Here is a 27,208-nt window from a genome sequence, read left to right on the forward strand (position 1 = left end):
ATGTAGGTAGGACACTGGCCAAGGGCAACAAAAATCCAATAAAAAAAAAGAAAATGCCCACTGAAATGCCAGTCTCATAAAAGGGTCAAAGCAGTGGTCAAAAATTGATGAATAAGTGTCTTGAAACCTCCCTCTTGAAGGAATTCAAGTCATAGGAAGGTGGAAATACAGAAGCAGGCAGGGAGTTCCAGAGTTTTCCAGAGAAAGGGATGAATGATTGAGAGTACTGGTTAACTCTTGCATTAGAGAGGTGGACAGAATAGGGGTGAGAGAAAGAAGAAAGTATTGTGCAGTGAGGCCGTGGGAGGAGGGGAGGCATGCAGTTAGCAAGATCAGAAGAGCAGTTAGCATGAAAATAGTGGCAGAAGACAGCTAGAGATGCAACACTGCGGCGGTGAGAGAGAGGTTGAAGGCACTCAGTCAGAGGAGAGGAGTTGATGAGACGAAAAGCTTTTGATTCTACCCTGTCTAGAAGAGCAGTATGAGTAGAATCCCCCCCAACATGTGAAGCATACTCCATACATGGATGGATAAGGCCCTTGTACAGAGTTAGCAGCTGGGGGGTGAGAAAAACTGGCGGAGACGTCTCAGGACGCCTAACTTTGTAGAAGCTGTTTTAGCTAGAGATGAGATGTGAAGTTTCCATTTCAGATTATAAGTAAAGGACAGACCAAGGATGTTCAGTGTAGAAGAGGGGGACAGTTGAGTGTCATTGAAGAAGAGGGGATAGTTGTCTGGAAGGTTGTGTCAAGTTGATAGATAGAGGAATTGAGTTTTTGAGGCATTGAACAATACCAAGTTTGCTCTGCCCCAATCAGAAATTTTAGAAAGATCAGAAGTCAAGCGTTCTGTGGCTTCCCTGCGTGAAATGTTTACCCCCTGAAGGGTTGGACGTCTATGAAAAGACGTAGAAAAGTGCAGGGTGGTATCATCAGCGTAGGAGTGGATAGGACAAGAAGTTTGGTTTAGAAGATCATTAATGAATAATAAGAAGAGAGTGGGTGACAGGACAGAACCCTGAGGAACACCACTGTTAATAGATATAGGAGAAGAACAGTGACTGTCTACTACAGCAGCAATAGAACGGTCAGAAAGGAAACTGGAGATGAAGTTACAGAGAGAAGGAGAGAAGCCGTAGGAGGGTAGTTTGGAAATCAAAGCTTTGTGCCAGACTGTATCAAAAGCTTTTGATATGTCCAAGGCAACAGCAAAAGTTTCACCAAAATCTCTAAAAGAGGATGACCAAGACTCAGTAAGGAAAGCCAGAAGATCACCAGTAGAGTGGCCTTGACAGAACCCATACTGGCGATCAGATAGAAGGTTGTGAAGTGATAGATGTTTAAGAATCTTCCTGTTGAGGATAGATTAAAAAACTTTAGATAGGCAGGAAATTAAAGCAATAGGACAGTAGTTTGAGGGATTAGAATAGTCACCCTTTTTAGGAACAGGTTGAATGTAGGCAAACTTCCAGCAAGAAGGGAAGGTAGATGTTGACAGACAGAGCTGAAAGAGTTTGACTAGGCAAGATGCAAGCATGGAAGCACAGTTTTGGAGAACAATAGGAGGGACCCCATCATGTCCATAAGCCTTCCGAGGGTTTAGGCCAGCGAGGGCATGGAAAACATCATTGCGAAGAATTTTAATAGGTGTCATGAAGTAGTCAGAGGGTGGAGGAGAGGGAGGAACAAGCCCAGAATCATCCAAGGTAGAGTTTTTAGCAAAGGTTTGAGCAAAGAGTTCAGCTTTAGAAATAAATGTGATAGCAGTGGTGCCATCTGGTTGAAACAGAGGAGGGAAAGAAGAAGAAGCAAAGTTATTGGAGATATTTTTGGCTAGATGATAGAAGTCACGAGGGGAGTTAGATCTTGAAAGGTTTTGACACTTTCTGTTAATGAAGGAGTTTTTGGCTAGTTGGAGAACAGACTTGGCATGGTTCTGGGCAGAAATATAATGTGCATGAGATTCAGGTGATGGAAGTCTTAAGTACCTTTTGTGGGCCACCTCTCTATCATGTATAGCACGAGAACAAGCTGTGTTAAACCAAGGTTTAGAAGGTTTAGGATGAGAAAATAAGTGAGGAATGTACGCCTCCATGCCAGACACTATCACCTCTGTTATGCGCTCAGCACACAAAGATGGGTGTCTGACATGGAAACAGTAGTCATTCAAGGAAAATCAGCAAAATACCCCCTCAGGTCCTCCCAACTAGCAGAGGCAAAATGCCAGAGGCACCTTCACTTAGGGCGATCCTGAGGAGGGATTGGAGCGATAGGACAAGATACATATATGAGACTGTGATTGGAGGAGCCCAACGGAGAAGAAAGGGTGACAGCATAAGCAGAAGGATTAGAGGTCAGGAAAAGGTCAAGAATGTTGGGCATATCTCCAAGACGGTCAGGAATACGAGTAAGGTGTTGCACCAATTGCTCTAGGTTGTGGAGGATAGCAAAGTTGTAGGCTAGTTCACCAGGATGGTCAGTGAAGGGAGAGGAAAGCCAAAGCTGGTGGTGAACATTGAAGTCTCCAAGAATGGAGATCTCTCCAAAAGGGAAGAGAGTCAGAATGTGCTCCACTTTGGAAGTTAAGTAGTCAAAGAATTTCTTATTAGTCAGAGGAGTTAGGTGAGAGGTATACAGCACATGTGTGGTGCCCTCATGGTCCTGTGCTTTCCTCTGTGAACAGTCAAGTCTTAGCTCTCAGGTAACCTAAGGCTCAGACTTGGTGGCTGGCATTCCTCTGTACTTCTGCAGTTTATATTAATTAATATCAGGCAGCCTTTTTACAACTGTGTTTCCTTGGCATCTCCTGCGGCACACCATGGGCAACTCAACGACCACTATAAGCAACAAACAAGAATACGAGAATTCAGTCTTGTAGAGTATAGTGCGTGCACACACACACACACACACACACACACACACACACACACACAGTGCAGCCTAGCTTCCACTACCAGGTATAATGTGTATACACACGTTACTATTACAGCCATACTAGACGCCCTGACCGTCCATTTTCTGGCACTCATTGCTCTTGACCCATCAAGGCATCAATCTTGTCTTTTGCATGTTTACATAACATGCTTAATAAACAAAAAAAAAATATTATAATGGTAAATTCAGTGTTAGTTATTTATGAAAAGAAAATAAAGTTGTAGAAAAGGCAGGTGGTGAGCAACGAAGGTTCCAGCCTGGGTGGTTTTTTTGTGCATTGAAGACTTGTGCTGTTCTAAAAAGACACACAATTGCTGCAACTACAATATATGGCTTTTCCAATTAGGAAAATGTTTTCTCAGGTTGTTTTGACTTAACAAAAACTATTTGACACACCAGATTTGAAAATAAACATATTTTTCCTTGGAACAAACCTTTGTTCCAAAAATGCTACTGACTGTCAGTATGCATCATCCTTCTATTTGACCTTCATTGCTAAACCTTCATGACTCTTGGTACAGGCCCTATTCTTTGGTTCTGGATCCTTTTTGACTTTCTTTAGGTACAGGCACTCTCAGTGGGCCTTTTTTTTTTTTCCCCCACTTTTTGTTGCTCTTCATCATTGCCCTCTTAAAAAAAATGACACACAAACCAAGAGGGAGAGAGAGAGAGAGAGAGAGAGAGAGAGAGAGAGAGAGAGAGAGAGAGAGAGAGAGAGAGAGAGAGAGAGAGGGAGAGAATCACAAAAAACATATTTATTATTACTCTTAGAAAATATCTTTCAGATATTGTATGGTAATTCAAATGGCATCAAATAGACGTGCTTGTATAAATCACCCAGACAATTCATAAAGTACACAAGACTTACCTCAGGTCAGTTGAAGTGTGCTTGTAATTTTATGAGGCAAATCACCTCTGCTTGAGGGGAGCTTTCACATGAGATACGCTGCACTGCGCCACACCTTCAGACTTTGAAGCAACAATCTCCCACATGACATAAACTAAGAATTACTGTGCAAAAAGGTGCAATAAGTTGTACTCATAAGCTAGAGGTGGGGGAAGTGGAGGGCATGTGAAAGCTCCCCACAAGCAGAGGTGATTTGCCTTGTAAAATTACAAGCACACTTCAACTGACCTGAGGTAAGTCTCGTGTGCTTTATAATTTTACCCCGTCAAATCACCTTCTGCTGAGATGAGCTTCCCAATGAGGCTTTGAAGCCATGTGGGTGTTGTGCCTGTTATAAATTGTCAGAGCATAAAGATGGGAATGTTGGATGATTAAAATAGTATTGCATAACAGTAACCTTTATGGTCCATATTGGTACAGTGGTCAAATTATTTTCTGTGTAAATCACAATTTTGTACCTTGTCACTCTGTCCATCTAAGTACACATGTGGATCTTCTACCCTTGCAAGCATTTGCACAAGCAAAAAAGAAATTTGATACCCTAATATGTTGTACCAGTTTGGTAGTTTTGCAATATGCAGAACATGTGCATAAAGTAACACAAAATTCACCTCTGATTGTATTTAGTAAAACATAAGAGATCCTAATATATATGTTGGCATCCAAAAGAAAAAAGAAAGGAAACAATACTCATTCCAGAACTGCATCCTGAAATTGGTCTACTGCCCTAATAATATGCTTGTCATAATATTTAGCAAATGTACTCTCCTTGACCATCCTGCCTTTACCATGATACAAGCGATTGGGACTGCCATGGCCTTGGCTTTTGATGCTGCAGTTGGCCAAACACTGCCAGCTGTGAATTTAGCTGTGTCCACCCCTGACCTACCAAGCATGGTCTTGATCCAACGGGCAGTGGTGTCTTTAGTAACCTCTGTGTGTGGTTTGATGAAACTGATGAGTAAACTGTTTTCCATAAAATGCCCTGTCTAAGTTCCTCTGTCTTTGCAAGGTAATGCTGTAATGTTTCACATACACACAAACTAGCATCCCTGGAGTAAGCCTGAAATTGTACCGTGCGGACGTTAAAATGCAATCTGTATTTTTTTTTATTTTTTATTTTTTATGTAGGAAGGACACTGGCCAAGGGCAACAAAAATCTAATAAAAAAAATGACCACTGAAATGCCAGTCTCATAAAAGGGTCAAAGCAGTGGTCAAAAATTGATGAATAAGTGTCTTGAAACCTCCCTCTTGAAGGAATTCAAGTCATAGGAAGGTGGAAATACAGAAGCAGGCAGGGAGTTCCAGAGTTTACCAGAGAAAGGGATGAATGATTGAGAGTACTGGTTAACTCTTGCATTAGAGAGGTGGACAGAATAGGGATGAGAGAAAGAAGAAAGTGTTGGCAGCGAGGCCGTGGGAGGAGGGGAGGCATGCAGTTAGCAAGATCAGAAGAGCAGTTAGCATGAAAATAGCGGTAGAAGACAGCTAGATATGCAACATTGCGGCGGTGAGAGAGGCTGAAGACAGTCAGTTAGAGGAGAGGAGTTGATGAGATGAAAAGCTTTTGATTCCACCCTGTCTAGAAGAGCAGTATGAGTGGAACCCCCCCCAGACATGCGAAGCATACTTCATACATGGACGGATAAGGCCCTTGTACAGAGTTAGCAGCTGGGGGGGAGTGAGAAAAACTGGAGGAGACGTCTCAGAACACCTAACTTCATAGAAGCTGTTTTAGCTAGAGACGAGATGTGAAGTTTCCAGTTCAGATTATAAGTAAAGGACAGACCGAGGGTGTTCAGTGTAGAAGAGGGGGACAGTTGAGTGTCATTGAAGAAGAGGGGATAGTTGTCTGGAAGGTTGTGTCGAGTTGATAGATGGAGGAATTGAGTTTTTGAGGCATTGAACAATACCAAGTTTGCTCTGTCCCAATCAGAATTTTTTGAAAGATCAGAAGTCAAGCATTCTGTGGCTTCCCTGTGTGATATGTTTACCTCCTGAAGGGCTGGACGTCTATGAAAAGACGTGGAAAAGTGCAGGGTAGTATCATCAGCGTAGGAGTGGATAGGACAAGAAGCTTGGTTTAGATCATTAATGAATAATAAGAAGAGAGTGGGTGACAGGACAGAACCCTGAGGAACACCACTTGCTTAATGTTTCCACTCAGTGGAACTGAAATGGAGTCTTCCTCAATGCAGATACTGTTAATAACTAATAATTGTAAAGTTTGTACTCTGGCAGCTTGGGTCATTGCCATTAACATGACAAGTTTTAATGTTAAATCCTTAAGAGTCAGTGTGTGCAATGGGTACATGGATTTTAGTTCCATTAGTACTGGTTGAACATCCCAGGTCTCAGTGTACCTGGGTAGGGGTGATCCCAGATTAAATACCCCTTTCATAAATATGATAGCCAACGGGTGTTTCCCAGCATTGCAGCCATTCACTACAATGCCTAGTGATGAGAGGGCATTTCTCGCTGTGTTGACAGATTCATAACCCACGTTCTGTGAAAAGTTTCAGACAAGAAATTTATGATGTTAGATACAGTGGGATCAAAGGGATTGATGTTCCATCTATTACAAAACTGTGACCATCAAATATGTAGCCAGTATTGTTTCCCTGTACTTGGTTTACATGAGGCCAGGATGATACCCTCACCTGCTGCAGATATTCCTCGTTCTTGCTATTGCTCCCAGACAGTAGGCATGCCATCAATTGTGTGTGATGCATGACCGGGTGCTCCTCAGCGGAGGATGGGTGTACGAGAACCTCTTTCTTTATCGTAATTAATCGGGGTGAGTGACCAACATCCTGAGCAACGTGCCCATCCATGGCTGTGACATCCACAGGGGAACAACCCCTCGCCTCTTCTGCTTTCATCTTCTGGAAGCACCTTGCTATTAATGAAAATGGAGGAAAGATGTAAGATAGCTCGAACCTCACCCAGTGAAGTGAAAATGCATCAAAGTGTTCTGCTTCTAGATCTGGTTTCCAGGAGCAAAACGAAGCTACTTGCTTATTAAGCCTAAATGTTAATAACTGGGGTACCAAAGACCCCACACAATTGGCGGAAGATGTGTACATTAAGTTTCCATTCATGCCTATCATTAATTATATGCGATGCCATGTCAGCCAGTGCATTCTCCTTTCCTGGGATATGTGAACATGTGACCCAGGCATTTTGAGCGACATATCAATCCCAGATTGGGGTGGCGATATCACTACAAACTGGTGACTTTGTATTTCCCATCTCATTCACATAAGACATTGCAGTGATGTTATCGCAGAAAACTTTAATAAGTTTCCCTTGTAGATCTAGTCTGAGTGTTTAAAATACCAATAAAATAGCTTGAAGTTCAAGAGCATTGATATGCAGTAACTTTTCCCCCATAAACCAACTACCACACATAGACTGATGGTTAAGATGGCCCCCTTAGCCCAGGTTGGAGGTATCAGAATACAGATCTATATCAGTTCCTGTTCTTAGAATTTTCCTATCTTGTGTTAAGATGTTATTAATCCATCATTGTAGGTCTGTTTTCATTCCTTCTGTAATAGACATCTATCTGTCAGAATTACCATTTGCAACCTGCAAAGCTGCTATTTTTCTGTTTCTAACTGCCTGTAATACAGCTTACCCAGTTCTACTGCTGGAAAGGCAGCCATCAGGAGACCAGTAACCCTAGCTATCTGCTGGATCTTAACTTCACTCATGAGTTTCCTACATACCTGAGTAATTTTCAGTATCCTGCATTCTGGTAAGGAAATAGTCATAGAATTAGTGTCAATAACATTCCCCAAATATTCAATGTTTCTTGTGGGGATCAACACAGACTTTTCTTAACTAATACAAAACCCCAGTTTCTGTAAAAGATCAGTTGTGTCACTTATACATGCAAAACATCCTGACCAAGATTTCTTACAAATCATCAGTGAAACTAGTAATAAAATAACCTTTTTTCTCTCAGTGTTCCAAAAACTGGTTTCACCAACTTGGTCAAAATTCTTGGGCCTTCTGAAATATCATTGGGAAGACATGTGAACTGGTAAACAATGTTATTCCATAAGAATTTTTGTTGTTCTGCAGTCTTAGCCGAGTTGTATGCATGTCTAAGGTCAACTGAAGCTAGATAGTCCCCTGCATTGATATGTCTAATAGCTTGTTCAAAATTTTCCATTTTAAAATGTTTATAGGGGATGTGGTTGTTAAGTTCTTTTAATATAAGTACTATCCTATACCTACCATTCTTTTTCTGCCTAAGGAAAATGGGAGAAATAATTGTGTAATCACAATGACCTTGAGTTCCAAAAATTAATTGATTTCCTCACTAGTAATAAGTTGTTCCTCTAAATTAAACTTATATGCTAACTCCCCTAAATATAAATGTCCAATTTCATTTATATTTATGTCCAGGTGGCAATGTTGCACAATGTCCAAAATTACTGGGTCCTTAGTAATTTATTGCTACTCTTGTATGAAGTTGTGAAGTCTGCCTGCTTCAAATGTGTCACCAACCTTAATTATTGCCGGGGCCTGTAGTAACCCCGGCCCATGGCGTTTTTTGAGTCTGTGTCCTGATTGCTGAGTGTTGTCGCTGGCTGCCCCAGAAGCCCAACCTCTGCAGTCTGTAAGGCTGGAACCTCAATGAGTAGTTCCTATGAGTGGTTTTCCCCCAGAAGCCTCTTGACCTACCACTGGTGAATTTCCATGTGTTGGGGTTTTTCTTGGCTGAAAACTTGTTTTTCAGTTTTTCTGTGTCCTCAATCTGTTTGGCACACCGAGATACCTCATTGCCAAACAGAAATCGCGACATCGGCACCGTATCAGAACACAGGTGTGAATATTTTTGGTTTATTTCATGCCTCATAATGAAGCGTCTCACCAAATTGGTCCTGTGGTTGGCATGACCAGGCAGTGCCAAGGCACCATTAATCATACCTATTTCCTGCGCAACCACAGGGTGACCATCATCCTGTGCAACTTTATCAAGAGCTAGGAGTGACTTAGTTATAATGGTACCTGTTATAATGGTACCTGCTTTAAGAATGTCTGCACTTCCTTGAGGCAGAAGTCTGTCTTCTTTGCATCTGTTTTCAGGGCTCCCAAGATCTGTGGGTTGCACTCCACAGGAGCAAGTGCAGGACAGTTGTTGGGTCATCTGGTGACCACTTCCTCTGAGATGGCCTTGTAGCCCTTGTCCTGCATACCTTTGTCAAACAAGTAGTTAACCATTCCAGCAACCTGTTGGTCATTGTCTTCTGAAACACTGTCAGGTGCCTCCAAAGCCTTAGCACTCTGTAGCAAGACACTGCCCCTAGGGGTTGGTTACCTCCCTAATTTCACCATCCTCACTACTGGAGTCAATGAAGCCAGAAAAGGTAGCACGTGAAGCTGTGTGTTGTGTGAGCCCAGAAGTACTTGCCCAAAAATTCACCTCTGGTTGGGAGGAAGGTTGTGTGTTGGCACTTAGTTTTGCAACCTCACCTTTCAACATTGCCAGCTTATCCAACACATGCACCATGAAGGCTCAGGAACTCTAGCTTGAGTGGAGGAAGCCTGGGGGTGGGCATGGGCTCGAATTGGTTTGTTTACATAGGTCAGTGTATGGCAACTTGTATGCTGGCTCCCTTGCTGTGTCGGTGAAGTGCTGGAGCTGCTGCATCTACCATAGAAAAAACACCTCCTCACTCCTTCCTGCAAAGACCTGCTGGTGCCATGGCGGGAAGCCTCAGGTGGAAGGGTAGTGCGGTCCCCAGAGCAAGACATATCAGCCGACCTGCACACAACAAACCCAAAGCTTGTGTTGCCCCATAATTTTGGCAAAAATAGCTAAATGGTAGGCCCAACCCATACTATAGCTGTATGGTAGGCCCAACCCTAACCACAGAGCCAACCTGAGTAGTGTACCTGCATCACAGGTGACATGGCCTTGCTGAGCAGTGAGAACATACTGCAGTGTGCAGAACAGAGCTGCAGTGTGAGATGTCTGATCGACGTGCGGGCATTCCAGCAACTTGGTATTGTTCAATGCCTCAAAAACTCAATTCCTCCATCTATCAACTCAACACAACCTTCCAGACAACTATCCCCTCTTCTTCAATGACACCCAACTCTCCCCCTCTTCTACACTGAACATCTTTGGTCTGTTCTTTACTTATAATCTGAACTGGAAAATTCACATCTCATCTCTAGCTAAAACAGCTTCTATGAAGTTAGGCGTTCTGAGACGTCTCCGCCAGTTTTTCTCATCCCCCCCCGCCTGCTAACTCTGTATAAGGGCCTTATCCGTCCATGTATGGAGTATGCATCACATGTCTGGGAGGGTTCCACTCATACTGCTCTTCTAGACAGGGTGGAATCAAGCTTTTCATCTCATCAACTCCTCTTCTTTAACTGACTGTCTTCAGCCTCTCTCTCATCGCCACAATGCTGCATCTCTAGCTGTCTTCTACCGCTATTTTCATGCTAACTGCTCTTCTGATCTTGCTAACTGCATGCCCCCCCTCCTCCCGCGGCCTCGCTGCACAAGACTTTCTTCTTTTTCTCACCCCTATTCTGTCCACCTCTCTAACGCAAGAGTTAACTAGTATTCTCAATCATTCATCTCTTTCTCTGGTAAACTCTGGAACTCCCTGCCTGCTTCTGTATTTCCACCTTCCTATGACTTGAATTCCTTCAAGAGGGAGGTTTCAAGACACTTATCCTTCAATTTTTGACTACCACTTTGGACCCTTTTATGGGACTGGCATTTCAGTGGACATTTTTTTTTTATTGGACGTTTGTTGCCCTTGGCCAGTGTCCCCCCTACATAAAAAAAAAAACAAAAAAAAAACTGAAGGTGTGGCGCAGTGCAGCATATCTCATGGGGAAGCTCGCCTCAGCAGAAGGTGATTTGACGGAGTAAAATTCTGCTATACCTGTGGATGATATACACCTAAGTAACAATGTAGAAACATAGCAACAAATAATGAACTTAACTATAACTACTATTTTGACTGTAAGTTAGGAGACCTAGACAAGTACTGGGCATCACATATTTGCTGTGCACTGTGTAATGCAATGTTAATAGCTTGATTGGATGGTAAAAGAAAAACTATGCAATTATCAGTCCCCATGGTGTGGCATGAGCCCAAAAATTATGTCAATGATTGTTATTTTCGTTTGACAAAGATTGCTGGTTTCTCAAAGGAAAACAAATCAAAGATCATGTACCCAGACTGTGAATCAGCAATGAAACCAGTATCACATGATGAAGCAAATCCATTACCAGTTCCACAAGCAACAGTGAAAACAACAGTTCTGAAAATTCTACTAGTGATATAGAAACAGAAAGATGACATATATGTTTCAGATGCTGATAGTTCCCCACATCTGTTAAGTCAATTACCAAAAGAAAAGGCAAAATTACTTAGTTTCAGACTTCAAGAATGGAATCTTCTTTAGCCAAGCACCAAAATTTCCCATTTCCATCATTCCCATCTGCAGCTTTTTTAAATTTTACTCAAGGGAGAATAACATTTGTTTCTGCCACAATATCAATGGTCTGATGCACTGTCACTATAATCCAGAAGAATGGAGACTGTTCATTGACTCTAATAAAGCTAACATTAAAGCTGTCTTAATGCACAATGGCAGTGAAAATCTTTAATACCTGTAGCACATGGCAGTGGCCTTAATGAGACTTATGAATCCATGGAACTTCTACTAAGAATTGTTGTAATCCTCCAATTTACCTTTAAGGTAAGGGAGAGTCTACACAGGAACTGCACTAATTATTTATACACCAAGCACTTCAAAGTTTAAGTCCAGGTTGCTTAGAGTTAAGGCTGGAATTCTCACAGTTGGGTAAGCCACAAACGCAGTTCAGAAAAACTAATATTATTTATTAACCAGTAAATAAACATTCCAACAATACATGCAGGCAACAAAAGACAATAACTCCACCACATTTTAAACTTCTAGTAACTTTTCAATAAATCTTGACGTCACTATTTACTTTACTTAACTAGGGCTTTATCAGCCAACTCAGGTCATTCAGTAACACATAACACATAAACATGTAAATGCACACACAATATAATCACATAAAAAAATAATCAAATGCAACATTCAAATATTAGCACTACATGCGAAGTGGCACACAAGATATTAAATCACTCATTAAGATTCAATATTATATCAACACATGAAAATAACATATAATATATGGAGACCACAATATACTGGAAACAACATACTAAGGCAAGACACACAAGGCTCTTAAGAAAAATCTTCTAAGTATTACTTACGACCAAGGCAAGTCAGAGAATGACTGGGAGCTTCATGGTGCTGTGGAGTGTGAGCACCATCCAAAGACTTGTAGCACTCCACTCTTGTTGTTTGCTGTTTCGCCTTATATTCAGTTTTGACAACGGCAACATCAACCTACTTACATAGCTACCTACTGCTACATAACGAGTTATCCTTTAAGGTTTAAAATCTAAATAGTTAGTTCACTCATCTCTTCCTTCAATATGCATGATCACCAGGATGCTTATACTTCACTTAGTAATACATAGGTTCATAAGAAACATGTCTCGGTGGGAGTCTATAGTTAATCATCCTTACACATGGGCATGTGTAGCTTTTCTATGTCCTTTTAGCTTGCACATTATTGAGGCTAATAGTGGGTCACTGTTTTGTGAGGCCATCAATTTGTGTAGGCTGCCCCTATCTCTATTTCATTAGAGTACATCAGTAAGTTTGTGGTAATGGTAAATTGATTTTTGATAGATCCATTACTCATGCTGCCTGAGTCACCTTTACTCAGCACTCGGGTGCCTCAGCATCAGGGCAGGCACTGTCCTGTTCATGACCAGGGATAACGTAAGTGGGTGATGTGGCCTCATGAGGGGTCCTGTCAGGGGTGTTACTATGGATGGTGTAGGCACTGGCATTGTCGGAGGCAATGCTATAGGCCTGGGTGCCTTGGCTATGACAGGATCATCAAATATAAGGAGCACACTTGAAATATTTGTGGCATATTTGTGGCAACCTTAGAATTGTACCATTACTTCTTGGGTTGCAGTTGGGCTACATAAAACATATGTGATTTTTATGCCTATGGAACAGCAGAGATGATAAGAACCACTACAGAAAGCAAGATTGGCCATCTAGAGCTGAGCATGTTGTTGGTAGATATAATGTAAAGCACCCAGCACATATTGACCCTCAGAGAGTAAATCTTCCACCACTTCACATTAAACTTGACCTTAGGAAGAGCTCATGGATCATGAAGGTGGTGGTTTCCAATATTTAAAGAATAAATTCAAAGGAATATTGACATTTCAAGCTAGAATCTAGACTTTTCACTGGATCACAGATCTGCAGTGTCATCCGTGACCCATTATTTCCATCTAACCTAAATAAGATGGAACTGGGTGCATGGACATCATTTGTTGAAGTTGTAAGAAATTTCCTTGGAAACCACAAGGCTGAAAATCACTGAAGTCATAGAAATCATGCTTAAATCTTTTGGGATGCAGAATGTCTGAAAATGTATTTTTTACCTTTTCATCTTGACTTCTTTCTGGCCAACTTTGAGGCTGTAAGTGAAGAGCATGGTGAATGCTTCCACCAACAGATCTCCATTATGGAAGACAGATATCAAGATAATTTTAACCTAAATATGATGGGAGATTAATGTTGGTTCCTTGCAGAAGGAGAGTTTGTCATCCTACAAACGACAAAGAAAAGGAAATACCAAAGTTTCCTTTCACAACTAAATATCAATTCACTTTGGGTGGATGGTTGGGCACAGGGCTTTTAACTCTGCCAGTGGAACTCTGCTGTCTGTCTTAAACCAGAAAAAAGGAGGAAAGACACCTATGTTAACATAATTATTTATTTAAGTATGCTTAGATAAAATTTGCACAGAAAAATAACTTAGACTGCTTTTGTAATATGAGAGAGTGAAAAAAAATGAAAAATATCTTTATTGTAACAGAATCTGATGATAAAGAAATTTAGATATTAGATCTGAAATCAGCATCATCAGTTTAATAGGAATCAGTAGTTCACATGTCTGTAACAAAAAAAAACGTTCAAACTTGTTGCCTAGTGTAATTCATGTCATCTCTTTACTAATAGGCTAAATGAATATATAGATGACAAGAACAGTATTTCAGTCTTGCACATCATTCTTATCTGCATATTGTTATATCTTATTAGCAGATACACGTACATTGCATTTTTCGTAAGGTACATGACGATCTCTTCTGACAATTTTCTTGCTATGTTGGAGGGAGAGATGTGTGGGAAGAGAGAGCCTTGTTCTGTATGTCATGTTCTTCGACATATAGTTCATTAATAGTAGTAAATAGGTAAACAGATACCCTTATTACAGACCAATAGGTCTTCTGGTATCTATTCTTCTCATGTATTCCTATGCATTCTCAGAATTGATAGATATAGATGACAAGAATGATATATAAGACTGGAATAGATACAGAGTTAAAGGTTTTGGAGGACAAGGAAGAGAGAGAGAGAGAGAGAGAGAGAGAGAGAGAGAGAGAGAGAGAGAGAGAGAGAGAGAGAGAGAGAGATTGGTTTGTGTAAGGATGGGGTGCATGAGGAGGTGTAAGATAGAAATTTTTTGTCATACCTATCTGTCAAGAGAATTTCCTATAACATCTATAAAAATTAGATTAGACTAGATTACAAATTGGAGCTATACATGTCTTAATCATTGAATTCACTAATCTGCATTTTTCAGTTTTGAATAACTAGACTGGTTAATGTTCTTCCCACAACATCATGATTTCTATCCCACAGTTGTGCCTCTTTGCTCAGCAGCGATACAGCCATGTGAACTATCTATGGGACACCAAGATCTCCTTTTCGCACATGTTCCTCAAGGGTTGGGATACTACCAGAGAAGTTCAAGTTTATCCTCCTGGATCAGGTCCTCTGGCTGTATATGAAAAACAAGATTTTTTTCAATATTTAGATTATGCCATCACAACAGTAAGTTTGTGTTATATATTTATACATTTTGGTAATTTTATGAAGTTCAACATATTTATCCTTATAAGTAACTAAAGTCTTCATTGCATTATTATATGGCACCATGCTGATTTGTGTTTTGTATCCATTGGATTTCACAATGTCTTCCAGTTCATGTAACATTATCATCAGAACTGGATAAAAGTGTAAGTGAACATACTGTGTGAGTGTGACATAGAGCTATATGCCAGTCAGAATATATCTTTCTAACTTCCATACTGTTCTGTTTCTGTACAGGTTATTCAGTTATTTGTTTGCATCTCATTTGGATGTATAACAAAGTTATACATATTCTTTTTTCACCAGTATTATGCAAGTCATCTTTATCATAACTGGATGCTTAAATTTTCTGGTCTTTTCTTTCATCTAGCACAGGGGTTCTCAACCTTTTGCAAGCTGGGGCCCCCCTAAAGTTGGTTCAGTACAGTGGGGGACCTGCCTCCTACCTGTGCCACCAACTCAACCCTCTCCCCATCTATGCCACCATAGATAGATAGATAAATAGATAGATAGATAGATAGCCCTTGGCTAGGCATAACAGCTGCATCTCCTTTGTACTAATAGCCAGCAAGTCCATGATTTTCCATGATTTTTTCCCCCTCCTGTACTGTGCTTGCACTCGCCTGGGAGAGTGTCCGCATCCCCCATGGGGCATGCCCCCTGGTTGAGAACCACTGATCTAGCATAAGAAAACATCCTGAGATCTCTTCTTTTAAGACAGAAAAACGGGACCTAGTTTCAGCGGAGCCTGAGACCGGTTTAGGTCATCCAGAGCTCAATGGAATCATTGGATCAGTGAGAGACACTGTAGAAAAATATAAACAAGTAATTGTACGAGTATTTGGTAAACCAAATACAATTTCTTGTTTATATTTTTCTGCAGTGTCTCTCACTAAGAGAAGAGAAAATAGTAAGCAGAATTCAAAGAGAGGAAAAGGAAAAGAAAATGTTGAATAAGTTACTGAAGAAAGTGACAGGTTAAGACAGGCAGGTGGTAAAGCAAGTGGAAGAGTTCCATAGGATTAGGAAATATGAAGGAGAAAAAATGAGGCCCATAAGAATACGGTTTGCACCACAGGTACAAGCAGAAGAAGTAATTAATGGGTTTTGGAGGTTGTCTGGAGATGAAGAATATAAGAATGTATGGATAAACAGGGATATGGATGAGACTGAAAGGTTGAAGCAAAAGGAGCTGGTAAATGAGGCTAAACAAAAGAAAAATTAACAATGAACAGAGGAGAATTTTTTTCTGGAGAGTAAAAGATATGAGAATAAATAGTGATACATCAAGCATTAAGTAAGGTATGTTATACTAATGCAAATGGATTAATGTCAACTAAAATGGGATTAAATGAATTGTTAAGCAGAACCACACCAGATGTATTATGAGACAAAATGGAAAAATGAATGAGGAACTCCTGACATTGGGGATGATTAAATATGATTTATGGATGAAAAATAGAATTGACAAGGAAGGAGATGGAGTGACAATTCTTACTAAAAAATGTGTCAAAGTGGAGAAGGTAATAACAAGTAAAGACAATTCTGAAATTCTACAAGTGATGATTAGAAGTGGAAATGGAAGGATAATGAATTATGTAGGAGTGTATGTGCCACCTATGACCAATGCTTGGCAAAAAGATCTTGAAGAGATTTTGGTAGATGTGCTAAAAGATCTTGAAAAGATTGTGATGGAAAGTAGTGGTATAGTTATTGTTGGTAATTTTAATTGTATGGAGATAAATGGAGAGACATTGACAACTACTGGAAGTGAGAGCTCATGGAGTAATAGACTATTGAACTGGGCAGTGGAAAACTTGATGACTCTTTGGGTTGATTGTGATACCAGATTTAATGGAAGAGATAAACTTTCAAGACTTGATTTAGTGGTTATGAAGGATATGGAAATTATTGAAACTATACACTATAATAGCTCCCTAGGTAAAAGTGTTCATGTGTTGATGGAATTTAATTTGAAAAATGAAAATGTAATCATTGATAAAAATTATAAGGTAAGATTTAAATATAGTAAAGCTGATATTGAAAAATCAAGAAAGTACTTTGTTGCTGTGGACTGGAAAGACTTTGAACATGCAGAAGATGTTTGGGAAAAATGAGATGAATTTATAAGGATATATAATTCTGCTGTGGAGAAATTTGTACCTTTCTACAGAGAAATTCACCCTTTCTACTTCATGCTCCTCCTTTAGGTACAAATTTCTCCACGGCAGAATTATATATCATCATAAATCATCATATAATCACAAATCCGTCCTTTACTTATAATCTGAACTGTAAACTTCACATCTCATCTCTAGCTAAAACAGCTTCTATGAAGTTAGGTGTTCTGAGACGTCTCCACCAGTTTTTCTCACCCCTCCAGCTGCTAACTCTGTACAAGGGCCTTATCCGTCCATGTATGGAGTATGCTTCACATGTCTGGGGGGGTTCCACTCATACTGCTCTTCTAGACAGGGTGGAATCAAAAGCTTTTCGTCTCATCAACTCCTCTCCTCTAACTGACTGTCTTCAGCCTCTCTCTCACTGCCGCAATGTTGTATATCTAGCTGTCTTCTACTGCTATTTTCATGCTAACTGCTCTTCTGATCTTGCTAACTGCATGCCTCCCCTCCTTCCGCGGCCTCGCTGCACAAGACTTTCTTCTTTCTCTCACCCCTATTCTGTCCACCTCTCTAACGCAAGAGTTAACCAGTATTCTCAATCATTCATCCCTTTCTCTGGTAAACTCTGGAACTCCCTGCCTGCTTCTGTATTTCCACCTTCCTATGACTTGAATTCCTTCAAGAGGGAGGTTTCAAGACACTTATCCATCAATTTTTGAGCACTGCTTTGACCCTTTTATGGGAGTGGCATTTCAGTGGGCATTTTTTTATTAGATTTTTGTTGCCCTTGGCCAGTGCCCTTCCTACATAAAAAAAAAAAAAAATACTTGGAATAGATGGAAGAAGAGGAAAACTGAGAGGAGATGGGAGGAATATATTGATGCTAGAAACAAGTACTTTGAGATATTAAGAATGGAGAGAAGAAACTATGACAGAGATATAATGGATAAGTGTATAAATGAACCCAAACTGTTCTTTAGACATATTAATGGGAAGATGAAGAAGAAGGAAGGTGTATCAAGATTAAAAGTTGAAGGAAAAATCTGTGAGGATGCGCAGGACATGGTGGAGGTTATGAACAATAGTTTCAGATCCATATTTACTGTGGAAGGAGAGTTTGAAGCTGGAAGGGATAAGTTGGTGAGGAATATACTAAGTACAGACCCAGTCAGTCATGAAGAAATACTTAAGATGATGGAAGAACTTGAAGTAAATAAAGCAGCTGGTCCAGATGGAGCATCAAACTGGATATTGAAGAAATGTAGAGAACAACTGGCTGATAAAATTCATAGTCTAGTGGTGACAACACTATCACAGGGAAGAGTACCAAAAGATTGGAAGAGAGCAAATATTACAACAATATACAATGCAGGAAATAAGGAATATCCACTAAATTATAGACCAGTGTCCTTGACTAGTGTTGTAGGAAAATTATGTGAATGAACAATAAAGGAAAGATGGATGGAACACTTGGAAAGAGATAAAGTTTTAGTAAATTGTCAATTTGGATTTAGGATGGGAAGATCATGCTCCATGAACTTACAGTAAAATCCCTCTTATCTGGCATCAACGGGACCACCGACATGCCGGATACTTGAATATTGCCGGATACTTGAATAGAAGTGAAATTATGTCCACAATCACCACCCTACACTCACGCATCTTACCATAACAAAGATCAGCTGATCTTAATCAGCAGCTGATCTGATCAGCTGCTTAAGTGTAAGCACAACACGCTTCCTCTTTTCTACAGCTTTAGGCATGATGAAGGTGTCAGGCGATAAACAGTGCACACGCGGGACTGAGTCACTGAGTAAACACAGTGCAGTGGGCCGCGGGTGGCGCAAAGCAGTGCGCTCTGGTGGCGAGGGGACAAAGTATGCCTCGCGTGGGAATTTTAACCGATTTTATGAGTACACATTGATTTTTTATTGATTTTAAGGCTCGGGGAAAAATGTGCCGGATACTTGAAGCTGCTGGATACTCGAATGCCGGATGAGAGGGATTTTACTGTATTGTCCTTTTATTCAAGGGTAGTCGATATTGTGCAGGTGAGAGATGAATGAATGGGTGGATGGTGTCTACTCAGACTTGAAGAAGGCATTTGACAAAGTACCACAACAAAGATTGCTATGGAAGATTAAAAATTTATGGAAAAATTGGAGGAAGACTGCTGGAGTGGATGGAGGATTATCTGGATGATAGATGAGAACTGTAATACAAGACTAAAATTCATCTTGGCTGAAAGTAACTAGTGGTGTTCCAAAGGGGTTAGTGTTAGGATCGATAATGTTTGTAATACAGTAAAATCCCTCTTATCCGGCATCAATGGGACCGCCCACATGCCGGATACCAGAAGTTGCCGGATACTTGAATAGAAGTGAAATTTTGTCCACAATCACCACCCTACACTCACGCATCTTACCATAACAAAGATCAGCTGATCGCCGTGCCGCGTGTCGCCACCCGTGCTGCCACCTCACACTCACCAATACACAATAGTACTGTACTAACATTCTCTTTAATACTTTCCTCTTATAAATAAGTTGATGGGTTACAAAAATAAAGTACGTATACACTTATTTGCTTTATTCAATATTAGCCAACATGAATAGCATACAATAAAGATGTGAAAATGTACGAGTGTTTGTGACACTTTTCTGCTCTCCACACCTCTCATTCAACACCCTCCGGGTCATCAACATCATCAGATTCTGTACTTGTTTGCCCCACTTCTTTTCCCTTACAAGCTACTTTAAAATAGTTTCTAATGTCTCCTTGTTTGCAGCTCCTTCTTCTTTGCAGCAAAAACTCATTCTCAATGCAGTGAAGGATCATAACATCTCGGGTTGACATGTATGTGCATTGCTCAGCAAACCTGACAAAGCCAGCTATGTGTTTTGCAGCCTGTTCCCAAGTTACTTTAGGCTCATTATCATCATCATCATCATCACTATCATCACTAATTTTCTCTAAATGATCTTCTACTACAGCATTGATAAGTTCCTTGTCTGTGAGAGTGAATGTTATGGCCTGATTTTCGTCCACGTCCACCCATTCCTGTAACGCTTCATCTGTCACTTTAAGTTGCACATTTCCCCCCATTTCCCTCAGCTTGCTCACCACCGAATTTTTCATGCCACCTACAAACCCTTCAAACTCATCATCCTCATCATCACACATCATCAAAGGGTTCAATTTGCGCCAACATCGCATCAATGTTTGCCTTTTAACGTCTAACCAAGCAAGCGAAGCCATGAATATCACATCCTTAACATTAAACTGTTTTTGGAACTTGGGGATTGTGCCATCCTCATAATTAACAAGTTTGCGAAGGAAATTCTTACGATAGTTCATCTTAAAATTTTGAATGACTCCCTGATCCATGTGTTGAATAACACTTGTGACATTAGGGGGCAAATATACAGCAAAAATATTTCCCACAAGTTCCTCTGCTGGTGGATGAGCTCTACAATTATCTAATAATAAAACTACCTTACTGTCCTCTGGGAGACCATTTTTCTTCAGATTTTCCTTGACAGATGGCACAAAGCAATGCTTGAACCAGTCAAGGAAAATTTCAGCTGTCATCCAAGCACTTCGTTGGTTACAATAATTGGGTGGCGCGAAGCAGTGCGCTCTGGTGGCGAGGGGACAAAGTATGCTTCGCGCGGGAATTTTAATCGATTTTATGAGTACACATTGATTTTTTATTGATTTTAAGGCTCGGGGAAAAATGTGCCGGATACTTGAAGCTGCCGGATACTTGAATGCCGGATGAGAGGGATTTTACTGTATATGTGAATGACATAAATGAAGAAATAGATAGTTATATGAACTTATTTGCAGATGATGCTAAGCTGATGAGAAGGGTAGAAAATGTAAATGACTTTATGGTACTGCAAGATCATTTAAATAAGATAAATAGAGTAAATCTTGGCAAGTGGAATTCAATTTAAGTAAATGTAAAGTAATAGAGTTTGGTAAGAGTAAAAAAAGAATACAATATCATTATGAGATGGAAGGTGTGAAGTTAAAAAAGTCAAAAGAGGAAGTGGATTTGGGAGTAACAGTTACTGAAAATTTGACTCTGGACAGACATGTTGATAAAAATACTGGAGACGATGGATTTGTCAAAAAGAGTAAGAATGGCATTCTCATATTTGGATAAAGAAATGATAAAAAAGTTGTTGATTTCCATGATAAGACCGAGATTGGAATATGCAGCAGTGGTGTGGTCTCCTCATACAAAAAGTAACATTGTAAAATTAGAAAGAGTATAAAGAGCAGTCACCAAGATGGTTCCGGAGTTGAGTAAATAGACCTATGAAGAGAGATTAAGAGTGTTAGAAATTCCTACCCTTGAAAATAGGAGAGAGAGAGAGGAGATTTAGTAAACATGTATAGAATGATAAATGGTATGGAAAATGTGGACAAAGAAGGTTTTATAAATTTATACACACACTGTACAAGGGGACACAATAAGAAGTTGAAGAAAGTTAACTGTAGAAGAGACATTAAGAAGTATAGTTATCCTCACAGAATTGTGAACAAATGGAATGAACTCAGTGAAGATGTTGTCAGTGCTGAAACTATTAGTGCTTTTAAGACCAAACTAGATAGATATAGAGGCAGGATACTATGAGATTACTCCCCTCCTGTAAACCACAACTAAATACAATTTAGTAAATAAATACACACACACACACACACACACACACACACACACACACACACACACACATACACATACACACACACACACACACACACACACACATTTACAATTTGGGGTGGTTGGAGGGTAGTATGGAAGAGTTGGTGATGGGTGAAGGAGGAATAAATGGGGAGAGTAGGGAAGGTGAAGTTATCAGAAAAGAGATTAGTGGGCAGCTGTGTGTTTGCACACCTGGGTGAGTCTCTCTCTCTCTCTCTCTCTCTCTCTCTCTCTCTCTCTCTCTCTCTCTCTCTCTCTCTCTCTCTCTCTCTCTCTCTCTCTCTCTCTCTCTCTCTCTCTCTCTCTCTCTCTCTCTCTCTCTCTCTCTCTCTCTCTACATAAAAAGAAGTAATAGACACACATCTACTACCTGCATTCATCTGTAATCAAGTGTCAGTCATATGACGACCTTTTCAGCTGCATCAGCACACACACAGACACACACACACACACACACACGTGCCAGCTATTTGGACATGGGTGCTAGAGCTCCTGAAGATACAAGCTACTGGATCTGGACAAAACAACAAGGCCTAGTAATGTACGTGCAGGGGTGAGAAGGGGTTACAGAGTGTCCTGTCTCTACATTTAGTACATAAAGGAGTATTTTAAGGTTAAAAGAAATGGATTAAAGGAAGATCTAGATGGCGCCACTGGTTGTGATGTGTTTGTAAACGAACCAAATGAGGAGGTGAGACAAAAGGCACATTTTATATAAACCTCTGTGGGTTTGAGACAATTGGTGGAGGCAAGTGGAGAAAGGGATTTTCAGGATTCAGAGAAGAGAAAGGAAATATGATGAGGATAATCAGTGTAGAGAAAGAAATAAGGTGCAGGAGGGAACTGATCTCTGGCATTCTGGAAAAGCAGGACAAACTTATTATGGAAAACAAAGAATTCAAAAAGAAGTATAGTGAATGTGAGAGTGCTCTAAAGATAAACAATGTGATGAAAGAGGCAATGGAGGAACTAAAGAAAGAAAATGAGATACTCAAGACTAAGTGTAATAAATATGAAGTAACTCTGCAAGGGCTGCAACAAAAGGTGGAGGACAGTGCAGGAAAAGTGGAAGGGGGAGTATGTGAAACCAAATGGAGGAACTGAGAAATGCCTGGAAGAAAGAATTTGAGGATGAAAAAGTTAGCTTCACAGAGGTGGTTAAAAAACAAATACAGGAAAAGACCAAGGACACAGTAATTCAGGTAATCAAAGAAAAGGAGGTGTTGGTGAGACACAGTGGATAAGAAGAAATGTATGCAAGAGAAGAAAACCCAGTAAATTCTGTCAGAGACAGAGAGAAGAGAAGGAGTTGATAAGGAAAATTATTACAATGGTCCAAGATGAGGAAGAGGGATTGGAACGAGAAGTGGAAGAAGCATATAGAATTAGAGACGTCGCAGTGAGGCTGGTAGATACCTATCAGCACCAGCATTTTTAATTGTCTCCGATTTCCTGGGGCAAAGGGGTGTCTTAGCTAAATTTGAAATCGATGTGCAGGAAAAGTACAGCATGAATTGCTGCACAAGTGTATCTAAAATTAAAAACATAACCCTTAATATTAATATTCATACTTACTGGTGTATGATAAGGCTTTGTTAATTAAATTATAAGATAAAACTAAAAATAGGTAATGATTTTTTTTTAAGTAAGTATGAACAGTAAAAATAAAAGGATGTTGATATCGGCTTGTGCATTTTATCTGGGAATGTTGAAAAATATTAGATATCACTGACACGTCCTGTATATGAAAGTAATCAGTGAAATAAAAAAAGAACATCACCGCTGGCGGACGTACGACGTACTTATCTTGATCATGATTCTTCAGTTAAAGAAAGCGCCGCACGCCGTTAGGAAGGAGTGTAAAGTGTAAACAATAGCCTCTCAGTTCTGCCGATACAAAGGCCTTTACTTTGCTTTACTATATCCAGAATAGGGTATAGCTCGTTCTTTCAGGAATTTTCTTAATTCTGCTGTAGTCCATGATTGTGGCGGTGATGTATCCATTGTGCAGGGTAGTCGAGTAAGCGTGGTCCTGTGTTTTGGTTTGCTCGCTGCCCAAGTACCCGAGGATAGTGATCGTACCGCAAAATTAAAGTCTCTGATACAAAATTATATTTTCTTTACATTAAATGGATTTGGCTGTTGTTTAGTACATGAAAATGCAAGTATATATTAGTATACTTCCATTGAGGTCAGTAGAAAATTACAGATTACCTGCCTTGATACACTTATAGGCTCTTTTAAGAATATCATCTGAAATTATGAATAGAGGCTCAAACAATGTCATGTGCTGTCAGTTATCACAAAATTAATTGACTTAAAATTCAGACACATTACTGTGCAATGATACACCTTTGTAAGCTTGTAAAACCTTGCCCCAAAAAGTATTTATTTTCCGGCGAGAATTAAAAATTCTGGCACTATCTGGTATCAAAACGCTCACTGCGACGTCTCTAATTGGAAAATATAGTGAAGGAAGTAAAAGATCATTAAAAGTGAGAATGAGATCCCAAGTTTCAGTAGAGGAGATCTAGTGAGAACTGGGAAGCTGGCTGAAGGTTCAGAATATAAGAATATTTGGATAAAAAGAGATATGAACTTTGAAGAAAGGAAAAAAAAAAGAGGGATCTGAGAAATGAAGCCAAGGAAAAAAATGAGAGAAGGACAGAGACTGAGAAGAGGAAATTTTACTGTAGGCTACTAGATATGAGACTAAGGAAATGGTATATTCAGGAAAGGGAACAAGAAATGAAAGAACCACAGCAGCAGACAGACAAATTGCATATGGTGGGAGAAGTAGTACATTAAGAGTAATGTATACAAACATAGACGGGTTATTTTCAGGTGTACTGGAAGTGAGAGATTACTTAAAGGAAAATAGACCAGATGTGTTGTGCCTAACCGAGACAAAGTTAAAAGAGGAAGTCCATTTAAGCTTTAAGGAAGAGGGATATACCGTATTTGATGCACCTTTTCTCCAAAAAAAAGTCTCAGGAAATGAGGCTGCGTCTTATGAGGCCAAGGTTCAGCATTGATGCAGTGGTTGGTGGTAAGTTTATGGCAACTGAGGCTCTAAAATCAAACCCCATCTTTGCACATGTAAACAGTGATGATTGGTACTACATCACAAAACAACTCTTTCTTTCAAGGTAACAATTAATAATAGGTCATGCTTACTGGTAATTCACATAGAATGAAACCAGTCAAGAATAATTTCCCTAGGTGACCATGCACCACGCATTGCATGTACCAAAACAAACATGTGGTCATTTACGTGCTGAACCTGGTGACACGGGCAAGCCTTTACTCCTTGAGGTAAGACACACTTTCATACAATTAAAATTGCACCTATCTTTTAACATTCTTATGAACAAACTTTATTACCCATGTAGTCTCTCACAGTCACTGCCGACGCCATATGCCAGATACATGTTTACATCTCACAACAGGATTGGTATGTATGCTACTAGCAAATATTAAAGTTTTTAAATGCAAAATATTAGGATCTAATAATGATCTAAATGCATGTGAGTCTTCAAATGTCAGGTGAAATCCTTCACTTCATATTCAGAGCTTAAATCTGCTCATTTATCTTTTTTTCATTTCAATGTCTGCCAAAACTGGGTGTGTCTTATGAGCCCATGCATCTTATGAGCCATCAAATACAGTAATTATTGGAGGAGAGATAGAAAGAAAAAAGGAGGAGGAGGAGTACTGATAATGGTTCAAGATGATATATATGTGGAAGAAGTGCAATATGGAGATGGCATGGTGGAGGTCATAGGTATAACAATCAGGACCAGTGGGAGAGAATGAAGGACTATCATATTAATGTATGTACCACCAAAGACTAATACATGGAGGCTGGAGGATCACAAGGAAATGCAAAAGGAAGTCTTGAAGTGCCTAGACAACATGATAAGGAAGAACAGTAAAATACTACTAGTGGGTGACTTTAACTGCAAAAATGTAAGCTGGGAGGAGATGGAAGTTAATGGAAATGCTAGACTGTGGAGTGAAGAAATGCTACAGTTAGCTATGGTGAATACAATGAACCAATGGGTGGAGGAATTTACAAGATACAGAGGGGAGGAGGAATTATCTATGCTAGACCAGGTATTCACAGAAAAACTGGAGCCCAGTCCAACCATTAAATATTATTAAGCCCAATGGGAAAAAGTGACCATGTGATGTTAGAAGTGGTACTGCAAGATTGGAAGGTTCTACCATGTAAGGAGGATTATAGAAATGGGAGACTAAATCACGCAAAGACAAATTTTACAGAGTTAAGAAAATTCTTTGGGAGTATTGATTGGAAGGGACTTATGGAAGGCAAGAGAGTGCAAGAGAAATATGAGACATTCCTGAAAAAGTACAATGAGGGTGTGCAGAAGTATGTACCTGTATATAAAGAAAGGAGGAGCAAACATATTTGGTATAATGGCGACTCCTTCACCAGCCTCGGAGTCCCCATCTGGGGAGGGGACCATAAATGTCCCCAGGTCGGACTGCCTTTTTGTCGATGACCCTAAGTGTCTTGACACCCCCTCAACTTTTTCTTCATTAACTTCTGCAACATTCGCAGTCTAAGATCTAATTTTCAATCTGTAGAACACCACCTCTCCTCTTCTAAACCTCATCTTCTTTTCCTCACTGAAACTCAGGTATCTGAGGCAACTGACAGTAGCCCTTTTTCTGTTCCCTCCTACTTTCTCTATCCTCATTTTTTATCCAAAGCTGGATGTTGCATTTATGTGCGCAATGACCTAACCTGCTCTCGTGCCCACGCTCTTGAATCTTCCGAGTTTTCCACCATCTGGCTACGACTACAGAGTCACTCTCAAACTAAATTTATCTGTGCTGTATATCTCTCACCTAACTCCTCTGACTATAAGGAATTCTTTGACTACTTAACTTCCAAAGTGGAGCACATTCTGACCCTCTTCCCTTTTGCAGAGATCTCCATTCTTGGAGATTTTAATGTTCACCACCAGCTTTGGCTTTCCTCTCCCTTCACTGACCACCCTGGTGAACTAGCCTTCAACTTTGCTATCCTCCACGACCTAGAGCAATTGATGCAACACCCTACTTGTATTCCTGACCGTCTTGGAGATACGCCCAACATTCTTGACCTTTTCCTGACCTCTTAATCCTTCTGCTTATGTTGTCACCCTTTCTTCTCCGTTGGGCTCCTCCGATCACAGTCTCATATCTGTATCTTGTCCTATCGCTCCAATCCCTCCTCAGGATCCCCCTAAGCGAAGGTGCCTCTGGTGTTTTGACTCTGCTAGGTGGGGGCACCTGAGGAAGTATTTTGCTGATTTTCCTTGGAATGACTACTGCTTCCATGTCAGAGACCCGTCTTTGTGTGCTGAGCGCATAACAGAGGTGATAGTGTCTGGCATGGAGGCGTACATTCCTCACTCTTTTTCTTGACCTAAACCTTCCAAACCGTGGTTTATCACAGCTTGTTCTCGTGC

The 27,208-nt window shown here is 40.2% G+C and overlaps 1 protein-coding gene across 8 annotated transcripts in view; it reads left to right on the plus strand.

Moving 5' to 3' along the window:
* The window catches only part of LOC135103715 (mucolipin-3-like), a 374,712-nt gene that overhangs the window by 93,240 nt on the left and 254,264 nt on the right, over positions 1–27,208 (plus strand). For all 8 annotated transcript variants that reach the window (XM_064010341.1, XM_064010342.1, XM_064010338.1 and 5 more), the window contains exon 4: positions 14,658–14,849. In XM_064010341.1, coding sequence (XP_063866411.1) covers positions 14,658–14,849 — 192 coding nt within the window. The remainder of the gene's footprint in view (positions 1–14,657; positions 14,850–27,208) is intronic.

Source organism: Scylla paramamosain, chromosome 9 (assembly GCF_035594125.1).
Source record: "Scylla paramamosain isolate STU-SP2022 chromosome 9, ASM3559412v1, whole genome shotgun sequence".
Taxonomy (NCBI): domain Eukaryota; kingdom Metazoa; phylum Arthropoda; class Malacostraca; order Decapoda; family Portunidae; genus Scylla; species Scylla paramamosain.